Source organism: Pseudocercospora fijiensis, assembly GCF_000340215.1.
Source record: "Pseudocercospora fijiensis CIRAD86 unplaced genomic scaffold MYCFIscaffold_4, whole genome shotgun sequence".
Lineage (NCBI taxonomy): Eukaryota > Fungi > Ascomycota > Dothideomycetes > Mycosphaerellales > Mycosphaerellaceae > Pseudocercospora > Pseudocercospora fijiensis.
The window spans coordinates 3065106-3084719 of record NW_006921535.1 but is presented as its reverse complement, the minus strand read 5'-3'; the positions used below and the strand labels follow the sequence as shown (position 1 = coordinate 3084719).

General features: G+C 50.6%; 9 protein-coding genes across 9 annotated transcripts; 4 read left to right on the top strand and 5 right to left on the bottom strand.

Moving 5' to 3' along the window:
• Positions 1-1752: 1752 nt before the first annotated feature.
• On the top strand, positions 1753-2648 carry MYCFIDRAFT_196541 (uncharacterized protein; the record flags this gene model as incomplete). The annotated part of the gene is made up of 2 exons (XM_007928299.1): positions 1753-2448; positions 2622-2648. 2 exons carry the CDS (start codon positions 1753-1755, stop codon positions 2646-2648), a joined length of 723 nt encoding a protein of 240 aa, XP_007926490.1.
• Positions 2649-2734: 86 nt separating this feature from the next.
• Positions 2735-2975, bottom strand: MYCFIDRAFT_174670 (uncharacterized protein; the record flags this gene model as incomplete). The annotated part of the gene is made up of 2 exons (XM_007928298.1): positions 2735-2809; positions 2838-2975. 2 exons carry the CDS (start codon positions 2973-2975, stop codon positions 2735-2737), a joined length of 213 nt encoding a protein of 70 aa, XP_007926489.1.
• Positions 2969-5210, bottom strand: MYCFIDRAFT_89173 (uncharacterized protein). Its single transcript, XM_007928297.1, has 3 exons — positions 4833-5210; positions 4000-4691; positions 2969-3949 (listed from the first exon to the last, which is right to left on the bottom strand). The coding sequence occupies exons 1-3, from the start codon at positions 5078-5080 to the stop codon at positions 3075-3077; spliced, it is 1815 nt and encodes a 604-aa protein (XP_007926488.1). The 5' UTR covers positions 5081-5210; the 3' UTR covers positions 2969-3074.
• A 3629-nt stretch (positions 5211-8839) lies between these two features.
• MYCFIDRAFT_45964 (uncharacterized protein) lies at positions 8840-9586 on the top strand (the record flags this gene model as incomplete). Its single annotated transcript, XM_007927617.1, has 1 exon — positions 8840-9586. The coding sequence occupies one exon, from the start codon at positions 8840-8842 to the stop codon at positions 9584-9586; it is 747 nt and encodes a 248-aa protein (XP_007925808.1).
• Positions 9587-10498: 912 nt separating this feature from the next.
• Positions 10499-11789, bottom strand: MYCFIDRAFT_174667 (uncharacterized protein; the record flags this gene model as incomplete). The annotated part of the gene is made up of 10 exons (XM_007928296.1): positions 10499-10530; positions 10564-11246; positions 11276-11386; positions 11418-11471; positions 11494-11518; positions 11549-11571; positions 11600-11614; positions 11641-11708; positions 11746-11758; positions 11779-11789. The coding sequence occupies 10 exons, from the start codon at positions 11787-11789 to the stop codon at positions 10499-10501; spliced, it is 1035 nt and encodes a 344-aa protein (XP_007926487.1).
• Positions 11790-11812: 23 nt separating this feature from the next.
• MYCFIDRAFT_174666 (uncharacterized protein) lies at positions 11813-12555 on the top strand (the record flags this gene model as incomplete). The annotated part of the gene is made up of 7 exons (XM_007928295.1): positions 11813-12142; positions 12175-12205; positions 12233-12327; positions 12359-12373; positions 12404-12441; positions 12466-12502; positions 12538-12555. 7 exons carry the CDS (start codon positions 11813-11815, stop codon positions 12553-12555), a joined length of 564 nt encoding a protein of 187 aa, XP_007926486.1.
• Positions 12556-12734: 179 nt separating this feature from the next.
• On the bottom strand, positions 12735-13601 carry MYCFIDRAFT_196538 (uncharacterized protein; the record flags this gene model as incomplete). Its single annotated transcript, XM_007928294.1, has 1 exon — positions 12735-13601. The coding sequence occupies one exon, from the start codon at positions 13599-13601 to the stop codon at positions 12735-12737; it is 867 nt and encodes a 288-aa protein (XP_007926485.1).
• Positions 13602-13873: 272 nt separating this feature from the next.
• MYCFIDRAFT_54147 (uncharacterized protein) lies at positions 13874-16375 on the bottom strand. The gene has a single exon (XM_007927679.1). The coding sequence runs from the start codon at positions 16324-16326 to the stop codon at positions 14053-14055; it is 2274 nt and encodes a 757-aa protein (XP_007925870.1). The 5' UTR covers positions 16327-16375; the 3' UTR covers positions 13874-14052.
• A 496-nt stretch (positions 16376-16871) lies between these two features.
• MYCFIDRAFT_60989 (uncharacterized protein) lies at positions 16872-19396 on the top strand. The gene has a single exon (XM_007927716.1). The coding sequence runs from the start codon at positions 17052-17054 to the stop codon at positions 18915-18917; it is 1866 nt and encodes a 621-aa protein (XP_007925907.1). The 5' UTR covers positions 16872-17051; the 3' UTR covers positions 18918-19396.
• The last annotated feature ends 218 nt before the right edge of the window (positions 19397-19614 follow it).

Here is a 19614-nt window from a genome sequence, read left to right as displayed (position 1 = left end):
AATCGCACTGTACCTTCTCAGCCTCTGGAACACATGATGCGTACAAGCATTGTGTGCCTGGATCGCTGGTCGTCATCCCGAAATAGACCTTGCACCAGGAATCTCCCACCTGGCACCATGCTCCCCCGCATGTGAAGGCACCCTCCCGCAACTCAAACCACTGTACCTTGCAGGTTTCTGGGTCCTCACTGCCGACCACCTCTCACTTTCATGACCTTCTGGAGCGGGACCATATTTCTACTCAAACAATACGATCAGAATGTCGCCAACACTTTCAAAAAGCTCCACTGAATAGCGAGGATATTGAGCGATATTACCTGCATAGACTTTGGACAAGAGACCAGAATGGTTGCAGAGCTGTATAGCGGCATGCTTGATCGTGAGTCGGCATCCACGTGCTCGAAGCTCGGATGTCATGTAGGCACGACCGCATCCACGAATAGCAGACACTGAGTCCCTGATGCATGTCTAAGCTCTCGGTGCAACAGGCCTAGTGAATCGCATTGCCATGTACCTAACGATCACACAGTAGTAAAGCCGTCTTGGGTAATTCAGAACAACAGCATTCGGTATATATACAAGCTGAGAAGTACCCAATGGTGGAAATCTGCCTCCTCTCGTCAAACCTCACAATACGGAACTGGCGCGTCATCAGCATGCATATCAAAAGCGTTCTCGTTGCCGCTTCGGCAGCGCTGGTCGCTGCTCAACAGCCGTACTCTTCGCCATCAACATATCAACCCGCACCTGTACCACAACCCGCACCTGTACCACAACCCGCACCTCCCAAGGCCGCTGGGCTGCCTCCCTTGACCTACTCTACGCCCCCTCCACCGCAAAATGCGACACAGGGCTATTACAGAGGCAATTCTAGTTCCAACTCCACGCCTCCTCCAGCGCAAAATGCGACACAGACTTATTATAGAGGCAATAGCCCTCCTCTTTCCTGGACTGAATGGTGGTCTCAATTCCTAAGCTCTTGGTCGTATGACCAGTTAACTGCTTTCTATCAATGGTTCCAGCAATTCTACGCCCAGCGACAACAACTGCAGCAAGGAGGATACAGACCACAATACGGAGATTCTGGTTCTTGGACTTATCGCAAATTAGCCACCGGAACCAATCCTGGTGTTGTTGGGAAACCTGTTCCGACTGACAACATTCCCGATACCAATACTCCCGCTTCTGCTCCAGCTACGGATTCAGGTTCAGGGTCTAGCTCTCCTGCTCCTAATCCTGCCCCTGCGCCTGCTCCAGCTACAGATTCCAGTGGTTCAGATTATAGTGGTTCGGGTTCTACTGGTTCTACTACTCCTGCTCCTAATCCTGCTCCTGCGCCTGCTCCAGCTACAGATTCCAGTGGTTCAGATTATAGTGGTTCGGGTTCTACTGGTTCTACTACTCCTGCTCCTAATCCAGCTCCTGCCCCTGCTCCTAATCCTGCTCCTGCCCCTGCTCCAGCTACAGATTCCAGTGGTTCAGATTATAGTGGTTCGGGTTCTACTGGTTCTACTACTCCTGCTCCTAATCCAGCTCCTGCCCCTGCTCCTAATCCTGCTCCTGCCCCTGCTCCAGCTACAGATTCCAGTGGTTCAGATTATAGTGGTTCAGATTCTACTGGTTCTACTACTCCTGCTCCTAATCCAGCGCCTGCTCCAGCGCCTGCTCCAGCGCCTGCTCCAGCGCCTGCTCCAGCGCCTGCGCCAGCGCCTGCTCCAGCTACAGATTCCAGTGGTTCAGATTCTAGTAGTTATGGTTCTACTACTCCTGCTCCTAATCCAGCGCCTGCTCCAGCGCCTGCTCCAGCGCCTGCTCCAGCTACAGATTCCAGTGGTTCAGGTTCTAGTAGTTCTGGTTCTACTACTCCTGCTCCTAATCCAGCGCCTGCTCCAGCTACAGATTCTAGTAGTTCAGGCTCTAGTGGTTCAGGTTCTACTACTCCTGCTCCTAATCCAGCGCCTGCTCCAGCTACAGATTCTAGTGGCTCAGGCTCTGATGGCTCAGGCTCTGGTGGTTCAGGCTCTGGTGGTTCAGGCTCTGGTGGTTCAGGTTCTGGTGGTTCAGGCTCTGGTGGTTCAGGCTCTGGTGGTTCAGGCTCTGGTGGTTCAGGCTCTGGTGGTTCAGGTTCTGGTGGTTCAGGCTCTGGTGGTTCAGGCTCTTGTGGTTCGGGCTCCGGTGGTTCGGGCTCCGGTGGTTCGGGCTCCGGTGGTTCAGGCTCTGGTGGTTCAGGCTCTGGTGGTTCAGGCTCTAGTGGTTCAGGCTCTGGTGGTTCAGGCTCTAGTGGTTCAGGCTCTAGTAGTTCAGGCTCCGGTGGTTCGGGCTCTTGTGGTTCAGGCTCTGGTGGTTCAGGCTCTACAGATTCCAAAACACCTCCACCAGCAGAGCCAGCTACCAAACCGAAAGATTCCAAAACACCTCCACCGCCTCCGAAGATGGGCGCCTCCACTAGTACGAATTGTCCAGAGTTGTACCAGGCTGCTGGGGCATGCCCGGGCACGCCTACCCAGCCACCGGTGTAAAAAAGCTATGAACCATGATGTGAAAATGATTTGACGGAAGACGGGACGCTCCTCATGATGATGTTGATGACTACATGTACATGTACCTACTATGTATCCTAGATGATAATGCTGAGATTTACAGCCTGATAGACCTGAATTTGATGACTTTCCTCAACTGAGCTCGACTGTCGTTGACGCATTTAAGCATTTCTACTTCCTAGGTCTAGAATTGGTCATTGGGCTGTGCATGTACAAAGGTAATGACAAAATTTGAGAGCCATCGAAGCAAGTTTGTGTAGTTCCCTATCCTACATATCCTAGGCAGCAGCCTCGTACCAAGGCTGTGACAGCGGCAAGATGAGAAACTGGCTCGGACGCAGCGAAATAGGACTTAGCTGGATAAGGAATTGACTTGTCCACGGTACGAGAATCATAGCTCATCAGAAAGGCAGAAGCAACCCAAAAATCCCACATCTACGGTAGCATTCTTCTAGTCTTATATGACCGAGTTTGAGCCTTAGTGCGCCATCGCTAACAATCCTTATTCTAAAACCAAAATGACCGGCGCTTTTCTCAAATGTCAATATCAATGCCCAGATCCATGCTCCCGATGACATCGTCGTCCATGTTCTTCTTCTTGAGCGCACCAAGAGGTCCCTTTTCCTGGGAGCCAACCAACGGTGTGCCGGCACGTCTCTTAGGCGTATCAGCTCCGTTCATCGGCGTCCCGGCACGACTGGTGCCTGGAGTGTCTTCGCCAAAAAGCTCCAAATTCGACTTTCGTCTCTCGGCCGCTTTGGCCTCGGTGTTGGCTTTTGCCTCAGCAGCCTTTTTGGCTTGCTCGACTTCTCGTGCCTTCAGCTGCTTCTTCCTCTCCGTAATGAGTGCCTGGCGAACTTCATTCTGCGTCTTCTTTCGATTTGTCTGATTCAGGATAGCCAACTTGTGATGCTGGTCAACTGGCTTGACTGGGCTTGCCTTGGCCTTGACCGCACTGATACCGTTGGCAGAGCCATTGTCGAGTGCTTCGAGCTCAGCATCGCAGCGAGCAATTTCCTCCTCGTCTTGCGCTTCTTCAGCTTCAGCGCGGCGTCGCTCGATGTTCTTCCGCTTCTCTCTAGCTTGGTGAACTGGGTCGTACTTGAGCTGAATTGCTCTCTGTTTGGCAAACTTCTCTTGCAGCGACTTTTCGGTGAATTGAGTCTGCAGCAGCTGAGTGATATCGTCCAACTTTTTGCCAAGGAATCTCTTGCTGGGTATGCGCATGTTCTCCTTGTTAAGGGTGTCTTTGAAGCGTACGAACTCCACCTCGGTGAGTTTGCTGTCTGAGCATGCGGAGAATGGCCAAGGCTTCTCTGATGCACCTTGCGCGACTACGGCGTACTGATCGGTGGTGAAAGGCTTGCCGGCAGAGTTCTCTAGTTGATAGGGCTTACCAACAGTGAAGCCTTCGTGATCGTTAGCAGCATGCACCTGAAGCGAAACAACATATACTCACCCTTGATCTGCGCCATGCGGTACATGTTCTGACCTGTCTCGCGGTTCAGGCCGATACTGACCCTGGCAAAGCATCCAGTGACGAGCTTCTCAAACTCAGGATAGAAGCAGACCTTTGCAAAAGCCGAGCGGCCGATCCTGCAGCGGTCGAAGTCCTTCAGTTCGGCCGGAGGCTCGTGCTTTCGCTCCGGCTCTGCTGCCCACTCGACCTCGCTGTCACCATCGGCGTCTCGGTCAGAGCCGTGGTGGGAAGGCGAACGGCTGTCTCTTCGATCTCGAGTGGAGGCCAGGCGATCACGCTCAGCGCCCTTCTGCTCCCGCGCTCTCTTGTAATCGTCGAGTGCTGACCTCTTCTCCACCCTCGGCCGTGTGCTTCTCCTGTTCTTATCCTCATCGAGCTCTGCAGCAGCCGCTTTCCGCTTGGCCTTACTAGCAGCTGCGGTGCTACTGGCTAGCGCTTTTTTAAGGTGCAAATCTTGAATGCGCTTGGTGACCTGTTGGGCGCGCTCGGCGAGAATCTCTTCACGGGCGAGTTCGGGCAGGGCCTGGACACTCTCTTTATCGGCGGCATTGAGGTACTGGCCCTCATAAGGGTAGAGGGTCGCCTCCTCATCGTCTGCTTCGCCAGGCGCGTCGGCCTCGCCGTCCGACTCGCCCAAGGCGTCGGCGTGGTCAGGTTCCGGAGAAGGCGAGCTGTTCCACAAGGTGTAAGCAGCGACTCCCATCTTGCCAGCGAGCGCAAAAGCAGGTATGCGCGAGCGGAGGTGTACTGCTCAAGGAGGAAATAGCGCAGGCGAAGTGCAAATGAGCTTTGTAGGAGAGGTTTCAACTTACGCTGCGTCATCTTCGTCTTCGCTCTCTTGCCTCGCCTTACGCTTGCCCCGCCTGGCCTTCACCTTTTGCGCGACGCCTTTCCGACGCTCTGGCGGCTCTTCTGTCTTCTCGACGCTCTGATGCGGCTCTGCGCTGGGAGCTCGACCTTCAACATCTGCCTCGAGCCTGCCAAAGTCATCACCGGAGTCTTCAGACTCCTCGCCGTCGCTGACGAGGCCCAGGAGTTCGTTGTCGAGATCGTCCGCCATGGTTGAGGCGTAAGTTGGGAAAGCCGCCTCTCTGCAAGGCACTCTCTTAAAGCGATTGCTTGTAATGCTCGCTGGGTTGAGCCAATGTAATGATGAGTTTTCGTCAACAGGTCCTGCAAAATGTTCCTTTCTCCTGAATCCGGATGCTCAAAGAAAGATTCGAGGTCGGCGATGCTGTGACGTAGGGCCGTGGCTGTGCCGAAAGCTTTGCTGCGGAGAGATCGTTGGAGTCAGTACCGAGCGGCGTGAATCTCGTGAGATGGCAGAAGGCGGCGAATGCAAAGCGAAAAGAGCAGAGAAGGACGGAGTAGGAGAAGCGTCGCAGTGTGAAAGGCGGAGTGTCTGTATACCAGCAACTGTGGGGCCCGCACGGGGCACCTAGAGTTGCTAGCAACTCTAACCATACCAAGCCCCGCTAAACCCAATACAAATCGTAATCTTGGCATTGCCACTATCTCTGCTGTTCCTAAATTCCTTCTACATTTCCTATTCTATATCCCCTATATTATATAACGTCTACTAATATAGACCTATCTACGCCTAGTAGTATTAGTAACCTTAAATAGCTTCGCTAGCGAGTTTTTGACCTTATAGAAGATATTAATACCGATACGGAAGGCTAGAAATTAATACAGAGCCTATATAGCAATTAATATACTAGGAGGTCTACTAAGAAGCTAGGCAAGCCTAGTATAAATAGTATATACTATAAGAAGGTATACTACTATTATATAGAAAGGCAGCGCCGTAATAAGCTAAATCGAGAAGTAGTAGGTATTAAGGATAGAAGAGCCTTCAAACCGCTAAAAGAGGAGTGCTTTATTAGCTTTATTATAATAGTAGAATACCGCTAGAACGAGGCTACTAGAAAGGTTAGTATTCGTCGTTATATAACCGCTAATATATATACCTATAATCTCGACCTTCTTAATAGCTGCAAGGTCTATTAACTAGTTAAAGATAAGGTTAAGAAGCAAATAGACTACTCGCTATAGGCGAGGCGGACGTACGACGCTATTAATAGCTAATATAGACCTAATCTCGGTATCCCTTATCTCGATATCGGTTTACTATATAATGCCGCTAAGAAGTCGCCCTATTACAACCGAGACAAGCGGTTTACGATGCCGGCCGAACGAGACGATCCTAAGCTTTAATTATAGGATATTATAGCAGTAGTAAAAGAGCATAGATTGTATTATTAATTATTTAGTGTCTTAATAAAGGATAGTATTAGGAGAGGCTTCGTATAGGCTATAGAAGAAGGCATTAAGCTGCTAAAGAAGTATAGCAAATTAATACTGCTAGACGATACGCACGAAGTTAACTAAATAGACTAGAAGTTGTTTAATATCCTTATTTCTAACGACAATATACGCTAGCGTCTAGTAGTATATGCATTGCTTAAAAGCAAGCATAGTTAGGTCTATACGTAGGCACTACATTATCTAGCTTCTTAGGCTAACTATAGTAAACCTAGTAGTTAGTTATTATAATACACTATTACTAATAACTCGGCTTTAGAACAGATAGCAATCCGAGAGATATTTCTACTAGTTAGAACCTATCTTTATATACGGCACTTACTATAGACTATTCGCCGCAAATTTCTACTTAAAAGTCGATATAAGGCGGTCTATAAGAAGCTAGTTTAGGTATCGTTATATACAGAGACTAATAAGGAGGTTAAGGTTAGAATATAATAGGCTATTAACGCTCTACCGGACGGCAAGAACGACGAGTTGTACTCGTATTTGTTACGAGAATAGTCCGCTAAGTACGCCTAGATGTAGACAGTTAAGGAACGGAGGAGCAACCCCTTATTAATACGTATAAGACTACTATAACTACTATAACCTCCTCTTCTAAGCGCAATTACTAACTATCGTTACTTAGGCGTATACAACTAGTCTAGTCGAGGCGTACTACGCTAATTTTAAGAGTAACACTAAGTCGATTAAGGCTAACTTCTCGCTCGCTAGTATCCTTATATATATACTAGAGATTAATAAGAGATAGTATAATAATACAAAGAAGGAGGCGGCAAAGGATAACCTACTTCCTATATTTACTAGATTAAATAGTAGTAGTAAGCGCTTCTACGAGTTGCTATACTGTCTTTAAACCGCTATTACTAAGCAATATCGACTCGCTTAGAAGCGCGCTTATACCGGGCTTCTAAATTAGATACGATATTAACTACAACTCGATAACTAACTCCCTAATATATGCTAGTGCTTCTTCTAGAAGCAGTAGTACTAACCGTGTCGGCATATTTAGTATAATTAAGAGATATTAGGCGATAGTATAACGGCTAGATAGGTAGATTGCTATATTAACTGTTTCTTCGACCCTAATAGCTTTAATAGCGATATTAACTCGCCGAAGACTTATAGCGAGTAGCTCGTAGACGATAATAACCTATATAAAGACGATAAGGCCGAGGAAGTTAACGCTATTACTAGTACTTTATTAAAGGACCGTTACCTACTAATTCGTAGCCTTATCGAGAACATTACTTACGACTATTATTAGAAGGTTAAGAAGGCGGAAACGGTAGTGCTAGCGTACCTATTATTAACCTATCGAGACGACATTACTAAGCAGTATTATACTAAATATATACGCCTATCGGCGGCGGTAGAGCTATTATAATAGCTCTAGCAATATTAATAGCAATACGACGATAGCATATTATTTGCTATTTAATAGGCATAGGTCGATATAGGCGTAGGCGCCTTACTATTAATCTACTACTACTACTACTAGTAATAACAACCTTACTAAGTATAATAACCGCGATAGGTAAGGGACTTGTTCGTACTAGGCAAGGGCACTTAACGCGCACTAGAGTATATAGCGACTAGTCTTTATACTAATTAGTATAGATATAGTTACTAACCTCCTTCGCCTTCCTTCTAGTAATCTCCGCCGTCGCTATTTAAACCTACGTAGGTTACTAACTCGGTACTTTAGAATATATACGCCGTAGGCGATAGTACCTATTAATATAATATACCTTCTTTAAACGACGGTAGTTTAATAGACGTTATACGCTATATCCTTTACTAATAGCGACTTCTATATACGCCTACTATACTAAGCGGTCTTCGTTACTTAATAATCGCCGCTTATATACCTACGCCGTAGCCGTTAAACCTCCGATAATATATACTATAACAGTCGCTAATCGATATATTATAACTAAGTTACGAGGAAGTATCTATCTTTATTAAAAACCGCCGATTTCTATTAGAAGAACGGCAACGAGTATTTAATAGTAGGACCTTTAGTAGCGGCAGCGGTAGTAGACATAGTAGCGGTAGATATAGCGGCAATAGACAATAAGGGCAAGAGCAAGTAGATATACCTCGAATTTAGCGTAACGGCTATACTATACGTTAACTTTAGCTTTATTAAGTTATCGCTAGCAACCTTAGTAGAAATTACTATATTCCTAAAGCCCTTTAGAATTTGAAGCATATTTCAACTAAATTTATTAGGGGAGTTGCTAGCAACTCGAGGTTGGGGGTAGGACAGGGGTAAAAGTGGGTCGAGCCAATCAGCGCGAGTTGCTGATATACAGACACCTGAAAGGCGAAGTCGCCCGCCTGTCGCGAACTCCACACGTGAAACCTTAATCTGCACCTGCTGGAACGGCCCGACCGCAGCTGCCAATTGGCGATCGGATCGTGACGTGACGTGTAGAAAGGCAGGAACGTCCTCCAGAAACTTGCCATAATAATGCCAACGATCGATATGGCTCTCCATCAGCCCAGCTTGCCTCTAAAGGCCAGAATATCACCTCTCGCCTTCCAGCTGAGATCTCGCAATATCTGTCGCCGACATTTCGCCTCCACATCCAAGCAGCAGCTTCAAGAAGAACGCGATCCAGAATCCCTCAATTCGTCATCAGGCAAGAAGCCTGCGAAGCCTCTCACGGCAGAACAGAAACAATTCCTTGACTCTGCCCTTCGAGTAAATCAAGCAGGGGAACTGGCTGCCACATTGATCTACACTTCTCAAGCACCTCCGTTAATCAAGGCGAATCCTCATCTTCGACCGCTGATGAAGCATATGTACGATCAAGAAGAAGGTCATTTCAAGAAGTTCAATCACCTCCTCGCCAAGCATCGTATACGTCCTACAGCAATGTATCCGGTTTGGCACGCTGCTGCTTCTTTCTTGGGTTGGTCAACGGGTGTGCTTGGAAGAGAGGCGGCGATGGCCTGCACGGAGGCTGTTGAGACGGAGATTGGAGATCATTACAATTCTCAGGTTAGGGAGCTTTTGACTTGGTTTGAAGATATGGAGAAGAGAGGAGAAGAGCCTGGAGAGGAATTGAGGGAGTTGGTCAAGGATATAAGGAGGATTAGGGATGAGGAGCTGGAGCATTTGGATCATGCTGTTGAGAATGATGCAAAGGAGGCGAATCCTTATGAGTTGCTGACAGGTGTCATCAGGGGTGGGTGTAGAGGGGCTATTTGGATTAGCGAGAAGATATGAAAGAGTGGCAGTGCGATTGAAGCAGTGGAGCCGAATGGTAGCTAGCTCTGCTCGGGACACAGGATTGCATTGGGATTATTGATCACAGCCCACTCTTGTTGGCGTGGTTTATCGATCAACGAGGTTTTGGCCTCACTTTGCTACTTGGCGCCCGAAACAGCATCGCCGCCTGATTAGTTTTTGTCGCATCACACCTCGACCAGACACCAACATCACTGCCACATCCGAGCACGTTCAACACCATGGCCACGGCCACACGCACGCTCCGCGAGTGCCTCGAAGACCTGCCACAAGAAATCTACGATGAAATCTACGCTCTCACCTTCGCGATGCCATTTGGAGGCCAAATTGTGGTCATCAACAAGTCATACAAGCCACTAGCCGTCGCGCAAGTCAACCGCGCTGCTCGAAAAGCCTTCAAGCTTAGCTGCATGAGCCGCTGCTTCGTTGCGGAGCTCGAAGACCTCATCCCCTGGCTCAAGGTTCAAGAGTCGCGCCGGCAATGGGCCAATCTCCGCTGCTGGAGTGCCAAATATCTAAATCGCCCCATCGGGGAGACTTGGCTGGCTGTGCGCCTCACACTGGACCATTACTTCGACAAGAGCGTAGGCAGACGTCTAATGATGTTCAGGAATGAGGAAGATGTGAGTACACCGTGTATTCTTCAAAATTACGAGCGCTGATGCCTATTCCGGCCATGAATGGAACCATGCAACTCTGAAGCCAGCAATAAGGAGCAGATATGTGCCTCATGAAAGAGGTGAAAATCGGTGGTCATGGGACTTCTTCGAGATTAGGCACCGCCTCTTCATCCTTGAATGTAAGCCTTAAGCGCTCCTTCAGAATACCGAAAAAGCTGAAGTATTCACCTACGCATCTCCTGTTTTGATAGCGAGCCCTGCTCTCAAATGCTCATTTAGCGAAATAGTCATCCTGTGCTGTTCCTGAGCCAAGACTGATGGTGGCCTAAAAGAAACGGAATCTCTTCGCCATGGTCCTCAGATCCTCCAAGGTGAAACCGCTGAAGTGGCCCTTTGCCACCGCCTCCTCCGCGACCTGAATTGCAAGAGTCAGAGCATTCTGCGTATCAGAACCGCTCCAACGCGTTTCCTGGAACTTTTGGCGACGACCTTCACTTCGTTCTGCCACTACCAACTTCCCTTTCCTCACGTAAAGCGTCACTGTCGCAACACGTTCAGCGTGATCGTAAGGACCACCGCGAAGAATACCGAAGTCGGTGGAATGATAGGCCTGGAAAGTAATGCGCCTGAAGATTGCTGATGGTCCCGCGCCTGTTATGATACGCTCAAGGATGGGATGGATATCTAGTAAGCCGAACTGACGCGAAACCCAACTTCTGTGCTCAGCGTCCGAGGTGGCATTAGATTTCAAGTTGGCGGAGAATGGAACACAGCGATGGAAATCTGTTCCCACGAAGAGGCACAAATGGCACGTGGTGAAGAGTACTGCGAGAGATTCGTGAAGCACTGCCTTGCTGACTCGAGTAATCGGTGGCGGCTTAAGGTTGGTGAGATTCCAACTGTGGTCGTCGATGAGATCTGATGTCGCGTAGCTATAGATCCGGTCCCTCAGCTCTGGTGGAAGATCGAGGAAGTGAAAGGCTGCGGTAGACACTGAGTGAGCGGGGATGCCTGGTGAGCTTTTCTGCGTCAGTTGCTTGAAATACACAAGTTCAAGATGAGCCCCAGACAGACCTTGGAAGACCTTCTGCATGAGGGCGATCGCTGGTAGTCATGGCATCGACAGCGAGCGCTGGCCTCTTGTCGGATCTCTTGCGGTCTGGCATAATGTGCTGTACGGACCTTTAAACGCAAGGCTGGTATTTGATAGAGTCACAGTAGCGGAATAACTTCCTGGATATGAGCTTCACTTTGTGAAGACTTCACTCTCTCAAGCTCGAGTCCACCAAGGCTCACTTTTGACAACACTAGGTAAAGCCACGTGCTGCCCGATCCGTGCGCAAGCTCAACCGCGTCGACCCTGAAGCTTCACTTCACTCCCTCACTTCTGCATCACATGCAACCCCCTGTCACCGGGTCTTCTGACTCGCCACCCAATCTATAAGGTAGACCATCGCAACCTCTATCCACTCTACCACCTTCTGTCGACAACACACCACCTTCTGTCGACAAACCGACAAACCACCACCACCTTTCGACATCCAGCATCACCACTCTGTCATCACCGCACTTCTAACTGCCCAAGATGTCCATCCCACTGAAGACCCGCATTGAATCACTCCCACAAGAGCTCTACGACGAAATCCGCGCCCTCGTCTTCACGCCCCTCGAACCAGAAGAAGTCATCCACATCACACCATCTTTCAAGCCCCCAGCAGTCACACTAGTCAACCGACACCTGCGCGACACCAACCTCCCAATCTTCAACACCTGGATCTTCATCGGCAACGACATCGATCTCCCGCGCTGGCTTACCTCGAGGGAGGAAGATCGGGAAGTCTGCTATGATGTCCGCTGCTGGACTTTCCGGAGACCGAAGCCTGCAGCTCTAACGAGCTTGAGCGCGACGGCTTATGTGAAGAATACGTCATGGAGGGTCTTCCAGAGACGACTCAAAGAGTGCGAGTGTTTTTTTGGGGTGGATTTTTATGTTTATGAGGATCAGGTATGTTTGTTCCACACGGACAAGGCTTTGAGGATTGTTGCGTTCATTTACTGACTTGTCATGTTCTTTTCAAGGCTGTTGCTGGTAAGGGAGCGGTCATCGAATGTTCTGCGGGTTGATTTTCAGAGGGACTCATGGCTGGTGGAGGCGTCATGGAATGATTGAATGTAGGTGGAGAGAGAGACCAATAGGGTGGCGAACATGGCGAAGTGAAAGCTGCGGCGAATTAGAAGTGGCGATGTGAAAATCAGAATGTCAACGGGATTGCGAGTGCAGAGGCTATAGCATGTGGCAATGGATGGGAGTACAATTATCTGACTTGATGCACTGTATGAGCGGAATGAGATGCCTAATGAAATCAAGTGCCCAGCTCAAACCCATTCGCCACCCGCACAAAACTCAGCTCGTGGGTATTTTCGAGGGCGGCACTACCCGAAATCGCACATCCGTATACTGCTTACCAAGCCGATTTTCGTCAATCGCAAGTGTCCCCAGTCTTCGCTTAAGAAGGCCTTCTATCACAAGCGAGATCAGGTCTCCAGTAAAGTGACTTCGAGATCTGATGCAAATCGCCGACCGTAAAGCCTTTGAAGTCAGGTCTGCTCGAAGACGTGTTGACGACCTGCTTCAGGTCTGCCACAGCCTCATCGATCTTGCCAAACGCGCTTGGGCGGTAATCATACCTAGCCAATCCATGCTCATCATGCCACACTACCTTTCCTTTCTCGACCTTGAGGTGCACGAAAGCCAAGCGCTTCTTCTCCCTGTGCTGCTCCACCTTTTCCGCCAAAAGCTCGGTCCGCGCCCCTTTGCCCAGTACCGATGGCCTGTCACGCTTGTATCGTACCAGCGGGATGTCGTGCGTATTATAAATGCTGATAGTGACATCCTTGAAAATTGCCCACTTGGCAGCGCTCTTGAGAAAGCTTCTGACAACAGGATTCAGACCCATGGTCCCGCAGTCTTGCACCGGGTCGTAAGCTGGAGGCCATCTCTGGTAGCCGTTGGTGGCATCGCAACGATGCCTGATGTTAGTCCCGACACAGAGATCGAATGCGCGACTTTCGAAGAGGTAGCCCATGCTCTCCTGTCGCAGCTGGCGTGACACTCGAGAGATGGTTGGAATACGGAGTGTGGCCAGATCTCGATGGCGTGGTCGCGATTCATCTGCATCAGACATGCAGTCTTCGTACACTTGGTTTCGGAGCTCGGGAGGCAGTTCCAGAAATGGGAAAATGGAGCGCACACTCGTCGCAGGCCGTAGGCTGGTGCTGCATCCGGCAGTCTGCGGTAGTGACATGACTTCTTTCCCTGCCATCTGCTTTGAGGTCTCGCGACGCTTGGAAATTCTTGAAGCGGTGGCTTTCATGTTGAAGACTTGGGAGGTGAATTATAGCGTTTGCGCAGTCGTTACTTTGGTCTCGTCAGGTGCTCAGCTTCTAGATTTTCAGACGCCGATCAAATGTCGCCAGCTCGTTCCAGAATTGTCGAAGTTCTGAGAGCTCGACTGCGTAATAAGCTGGTAAGCTGCATTTGCGTTTGAAGCGATCCAAAAAGTGAGGTCGGCGCCGGCGCCTGCTGCGCACCTGTGCAGCCCCCACACTTTTCAGCCTCAATCTGAGCCTGTGATGCAGAAGGCGGCCAGACTTAGAAACATTGCTTGAACAGCTATCTACACTTCACCGGCCATATAGCGAAGGAATGTGCCTCCACGGATATCTCGAATCCTCCTCCAACGCCCAGTATGCTTTATCATAACTCATTGAACAAACGCCGTGCTGCCACGCTCGAAATTGTCGTCGATGAAAACCTTCCTTCCATTAGCTCATTTCCATGCCTTCATCGTCACCGTCACCTTCCTCCTCGCCGTCCGCCGTAGTGCCACTTGTGCTCCCTAAACGACCTCGTTTGCGACCATTACCCCACAGCATTCCACTGCCCAGCCGAGCGCCTCCAAGACCTCCGACAGCTTCCAACTCGTCGCCTCCAACAACGCGACCTTCAGCATCAACGCCTTCGCAAAGCTCTAGCATCGCTGCACGCTTCAGCCGTCTGAATCCATCAGTCCGCACGATTCGGCCCCAGTGTGTCATGCAGAAGCTCGCTGCTCTTCGCTTGAGCCAATCTTCTTGCGCAGTGTTCGCTCTATCGAATATCAGTGCGCCATGTTGCACGTCCAAGTCTCGTACGAGACGGTTGACGCATAGATGTCGAAGTCGCGGCATGTCGTAAATATTGCTCATCACGAGCATGTTCGCAACGTCTTCGAGAGTCGGGCCACCTACAGCATTACTTTCTGCAGGTGGGCTCGAGATTGAATCTGTGTAGAGGTAGTAGAGGAAGGCCTTGACCGCGGGATACGGCTCGGGTATATGCATCCGTCGTGTGTGAAACTCAGACATCTGAGCATTGTACAGTCGTGCGAAATGCGGCCAGCGAGCGCTGAGGATGAGTCGATGGACATGAATTGGCGGTGATGTATTGTTGCTTGCCTCTGCAGAATCTGCCACACTGCCAGACATGGTGCCGTCATCGGACATGCCATCGATGTCGTATGTGTCATCCCGTAGAGCCGTGATAGTAAAGTCGGTTCCAGATCCACTTTCAGGTGGCTGATTGAACGTACGCGCCAAGTCGGCTCCAATAGCAGAAAGGTGAGATGAGGCATTGGTGTCGGATGTTGGGATCTTTTGCTCAAGGCGAGCTTCTTGACTCAATTTGTTTCCGAGCAGACCGAATTTGCGCAAGTCAATTGGAAGCACATCCGAGAGATATTCTTCAGAGTCGCCACCATTGCCGCCATTGCGCACTTCTCTTGGGCATCCGAGCAGCCAAGCATGAGTGCCGTCTGGATCAAGACAGCAATAATGCCATCGGTAGAGAGGGCTGAACAGGTCCTTGCCATCGGCTAATTTCTGCCATCGCAACGTGTCGAGATCTAATGCAGAGAGAGACGTCTCGAGTGGCATATTGGTCGCTGGTGTCACAAAGTCCAGCATACAGCCAGAGCTGAAGACATGAAAATGAGTGCCGACGTTCTGCATAGGTAAGTTCGGGGAAGAGATGAACTTGACACTGCTGATAGCTCCTGGAGCGACGGGAGGTGCGCGCTGGATTTGAGTCGCCGAGTTCGACTGCACGCCAGTATTTGCAGCATAGCTTGTCATTGCTGGGGCGGGTGTAGGAGTTCCACCATACGTGTAGCTCGAATATCGCTCCATAGGCCTGCCACTCTCTGAGCCGGTCCCATAGCTCGGACCTCCTTCGAAAGCTGGAGAGCCCCGAAAGTCAAGCCACCAGATCTCACTTGTGCGCTCCATTTCTTCGCCCATTCCACCGCTCACCCAGATCTTTCCGCCCCAGACCCAACTCGAGTGATCAAATCTAGGCACAAATCGCCATGTTCGGCTCCAAGTCCAGGTCTTGAGGTCAAGATAGCATATATCGTCCAGCACTCCATTGTCGCTTCCACTCATGCCTCCACATATGAAGAGTTTGTCATCCTGAATGACTGCAGAGTGCCTCGCTCTTCCTCGAGGTATGGGTCCATTGATCTCAGGCTGTGTCCAGTGCGCAGTCTTGATATCAAAGATCACGACGTCGGACAGATGCTGTCTGTGTTCGTTCTCGCCGCCATACACCAACAGCTTGTCTCCTTGCCATAAGCACGAGGTGTGGCCCATTCTCACACCCGGGATGTCGCCGTAGTTATCCACGAGGCTCCATTGTCGCGCAGCCAGATTAAGCTTCAGGACGTGGTTGTAGACTTCATCGGTGTACTGGTCGAACCCCCCAAACGCGTAGATCAGATCATTTCCAACATACGTCACCGAGGCATTCACCAAACATGCCGGACGCTGCCCTACAGTTGTGATTATCTTGGGCATGTAAGGCTCGGCAGTTCTGCGCCTGCTGTTCTTGGTCGGCGAGCCGCTCATGACATAGGTATTGTTCGACATGCTGGAGATGCGCGAGGCTCCCGCGGAAGCCATTGAAGGGGCGGAGGGACCAGCAAGTGCCGCAGGGAACAAAGGCGGCAGCGGAGGCTGGTGGGTGGAGACGGAGGGGCGGAATGTGGTGGGTACGTCGTCCATGCACTTTACAGCTTGCGCATTATCGTGGGGAGTCGCAGCGACTTCCGCGTTTCGTCGAGGTGAGAATCGTGCACGCGGGCGACAGTCGTACTGTAGTGAGGCTGGCTCGGCGGGCTGGTTGCCACTGCCGCTGCCGCTGCCGCTGCCAGGGTAAAGTTTCGTTCCTGCACCTGCATCCTGGGTGTAGCGGACAGATGAAGGTTCGATTACTCATCGTGACGTCGCTGCGTTCGGACTTCCCGCAGACCGGCGAGGTGCCAGGTGTCTGTAGGCTCGATATTGTCTACAATTATTAGTAATGCAATATCTGTAGGCAGCAACGGAGCGAGAACGGAAATCGTGGCCTTTGAATCAAATATCTCCATTTGCAAGGGTTGCTGCTTATTGTTGCGGTATCGTGATTTTGTCGTGGTCTCGGTTAGTCCCGAGATATCGCTTAGTAGCTCGTTGCTCTGTGCACCAGATCCGAAAGCGAGTGTCAACAGTCCTTACAAAATCCTACTTTCCTCCCGCTTTCCTACTCTTCCTCTTCTCCTCACCCATCCCAAAGACCAAAATCTTTCAGCAAGGCTATCACAACGCTTTCAAGGCTCTGAGCCCTGCCAAACAACCCTACAAGTTACAGACCGACAAATACCTGCATCCACACTAACAGGTACTCTTGATCGAGACCATCTGCTACAGCATCCACATTTTCAACGCCAGAAAAAAATCATTTTGCAGATATGGCAACTGCTTCGGTCTTAACCCCCATCAAGCAGAGACGCGATGGCGTCTTCGGCGCGCGCCTCGCCGGCGGTTGTGCACCTCTCACACCGTCGCCACAGTCAACACCAAAGACTGCCAACATCGAGGCTGGCGAGAGCATCCATAGCAACAACATCAACATCAACCTAAACGCCCGATTCTCACGTGCCCAGAGCAAGACCAACGTTCGTGATTCACCAAAATTCAATATTGCCCGTCGTGGACCACAATCACCACGCAATCTCCAACAAGTCACAACAAACGACTTTGCCCTCACCGGCACGGGCCCAAACCCAAGTACAAGTACATCCACAAAGAACACTCCATCAAGAATCCACAACGCACGGTCTAGCTCTGTCCACCGAACACCAAAGAGAAATCAAGGCAAAATCAGCTACAAGGATGCCGATCGCTTCATTCCAAACCGTGACACTGAAGCTATCTCCGCCCAAATCGCAGCAATCAAGCTTGATGGCGAGCGAACTCCAGGACGACGCCCCAAGTCGAGCGCCTCTGATGGGTCGGCACACCTCGCCGGTGTTGCCAGCGCTTTCGACTTCGGCCGTCCACGCTCATCACACGATGTCCTCGCATCACTTTCTCTCGAGGATCTCAACCTCGATGACAACGACTCGGACGACGAGAACGATGACGAACCAACCAAGAAGCAGAGCCCTAGCACCACCGCATACAAGCAGGCCCTCACTGAGGCCTGCGGTGTTGGCCACAAGACGCGCATTCTCGCCTTCAAGCCTGCTCCTCCAGAGTCATCCCGTCCGATCGACCTCCGATCTCAATACAACCGGCCGCTTAAGCCAATTGCCGCATCGGCATCGCAGTTCAAGCGTCGCGTGCTTACTGCACCCGAGCGTGTGCTTGACGCTCCCGGCCTAGTCGACGACTACTACCTCAACCTTCTCGACTGGTCTTCTGGCAACCAAGTCGCCATCGGTCTCGACAAGAGTGTCTATGTTTGGTCTGCGGAGACAGGCTCTGTGCAGAGCCTCTTCGACTGCCCTTCTGACACATACATCTCATCGGTCAAATGGAGCGGCGATGGTGCCTATGTCGCCGCCGGTCTCGGTACTGGCGAAGTCCAGATCTGGGATGCCGAAGACGGCACCAAGCTCCGATCGATGTACGGCCACGACTCTCGCGTCTCAGTCATGGGATGGAACAAACATATCCTCTCTACTGGCGCACGCAGCGGCCTTGTCTACAACCACGACGTCCGCGTCGCACAGCACAAAATTGCTGAACTTATCTCACACACCTCCGAGGTTTGCGGCCTCGAATGGCGCCCTGACGGCGCCCAGCTCGCCACTGGCGGCAACGACAACATCGTCACAATCTGGGATGCTCGCTCACTCAACGCTCCCAAGTTCCAAAAGACCAACCACAAAGCCGCTGTCAAGGCTCTGGCTTGGTGCCCATGGCAAAGCAACCTCCTTGCCACTGGCGGTGGATCTCACGACCGCAACATCCACTTCTGGAACACCACGTCTGGAGCCCGTGTCAATAGCATCGACACCGGCAGCCAAGTCACCTCCCTTCGATGGAGCACAGCCTACAAGGAGCTTGTCTCCTCCTCTGGCTTCCCAGACAACTCCCTGTCCATCTGGCAGTACCCATCTCTCGTCAAGAACATCGAGATCCCAGCTCACGAGTCGCGGGTTCTGCACTCAGCCCTCTCACCAGATGGTCAGATGCTCGCTACCGCTGCTGCGGACGAGTCACTCAAATTTTGGAAGGTCTTTGAGAAGAAGCCAGGTTCGGGCAACCTCGTTGGCGCTGGCAGTGCTAACGTCAAGGCCTCTCTGACCAAGGCAACCACTATCAGGTAGAGAAGCACAGCTGTTGATAATCACATTCATACATCGATGTGAGATATCGTCTGTGGCGCCTACCGTGGTTAGCAAATGAAAGTTGTGTTGCGATCTTTGCAGATCGCAGTCGTCACAACGGAGTTCGGTGGAAAATGGAGTTGTGCTGCGATCTCTGCAGATCGCAGTCGCAACATGTTTTGGTATGGCAATGGGGGGGGTTTTTTTGTTTGCACATTTGCGCTCCGCGACAAGTTCTTACCGCGTAGAAGCAGCCTGATGGAATGAGGATTGGTGTTCTGCATAATAGCGCTCCGCGACAAGTTCTCTCGCGTTGAAGCAGCTTCATGGTATTTTGGATGGTGGACTTTCAGCGCTCCGCGATCGTCTCTTCCGCGTTGTAGCAGCTTAATTGGATGTGCAGCGGCACTTGGGTTTGAGCTGTGGTCTTTACAAACAGCAGCATGGACTGTGATGGCATTCAATGAAACGATGTGCAAACAAATCTTTTGAATTTTCCTTTTTTCTGTGCTCGTGAGGTGATTGATGTGTTGATCCCATTGTCGTCTTGGCTGAAGAAATCGTGAAGTGTATAAGTTTCCGAATTGACGCGCGTGGTGGGAGTCTTGGTGACATGACAGCCTCGTTGATGGAAGTTCATCGTAGAGACTTCATTTGCAATATTCTCGTGCATTAAATGTTTGATCGTAAGTTAGTC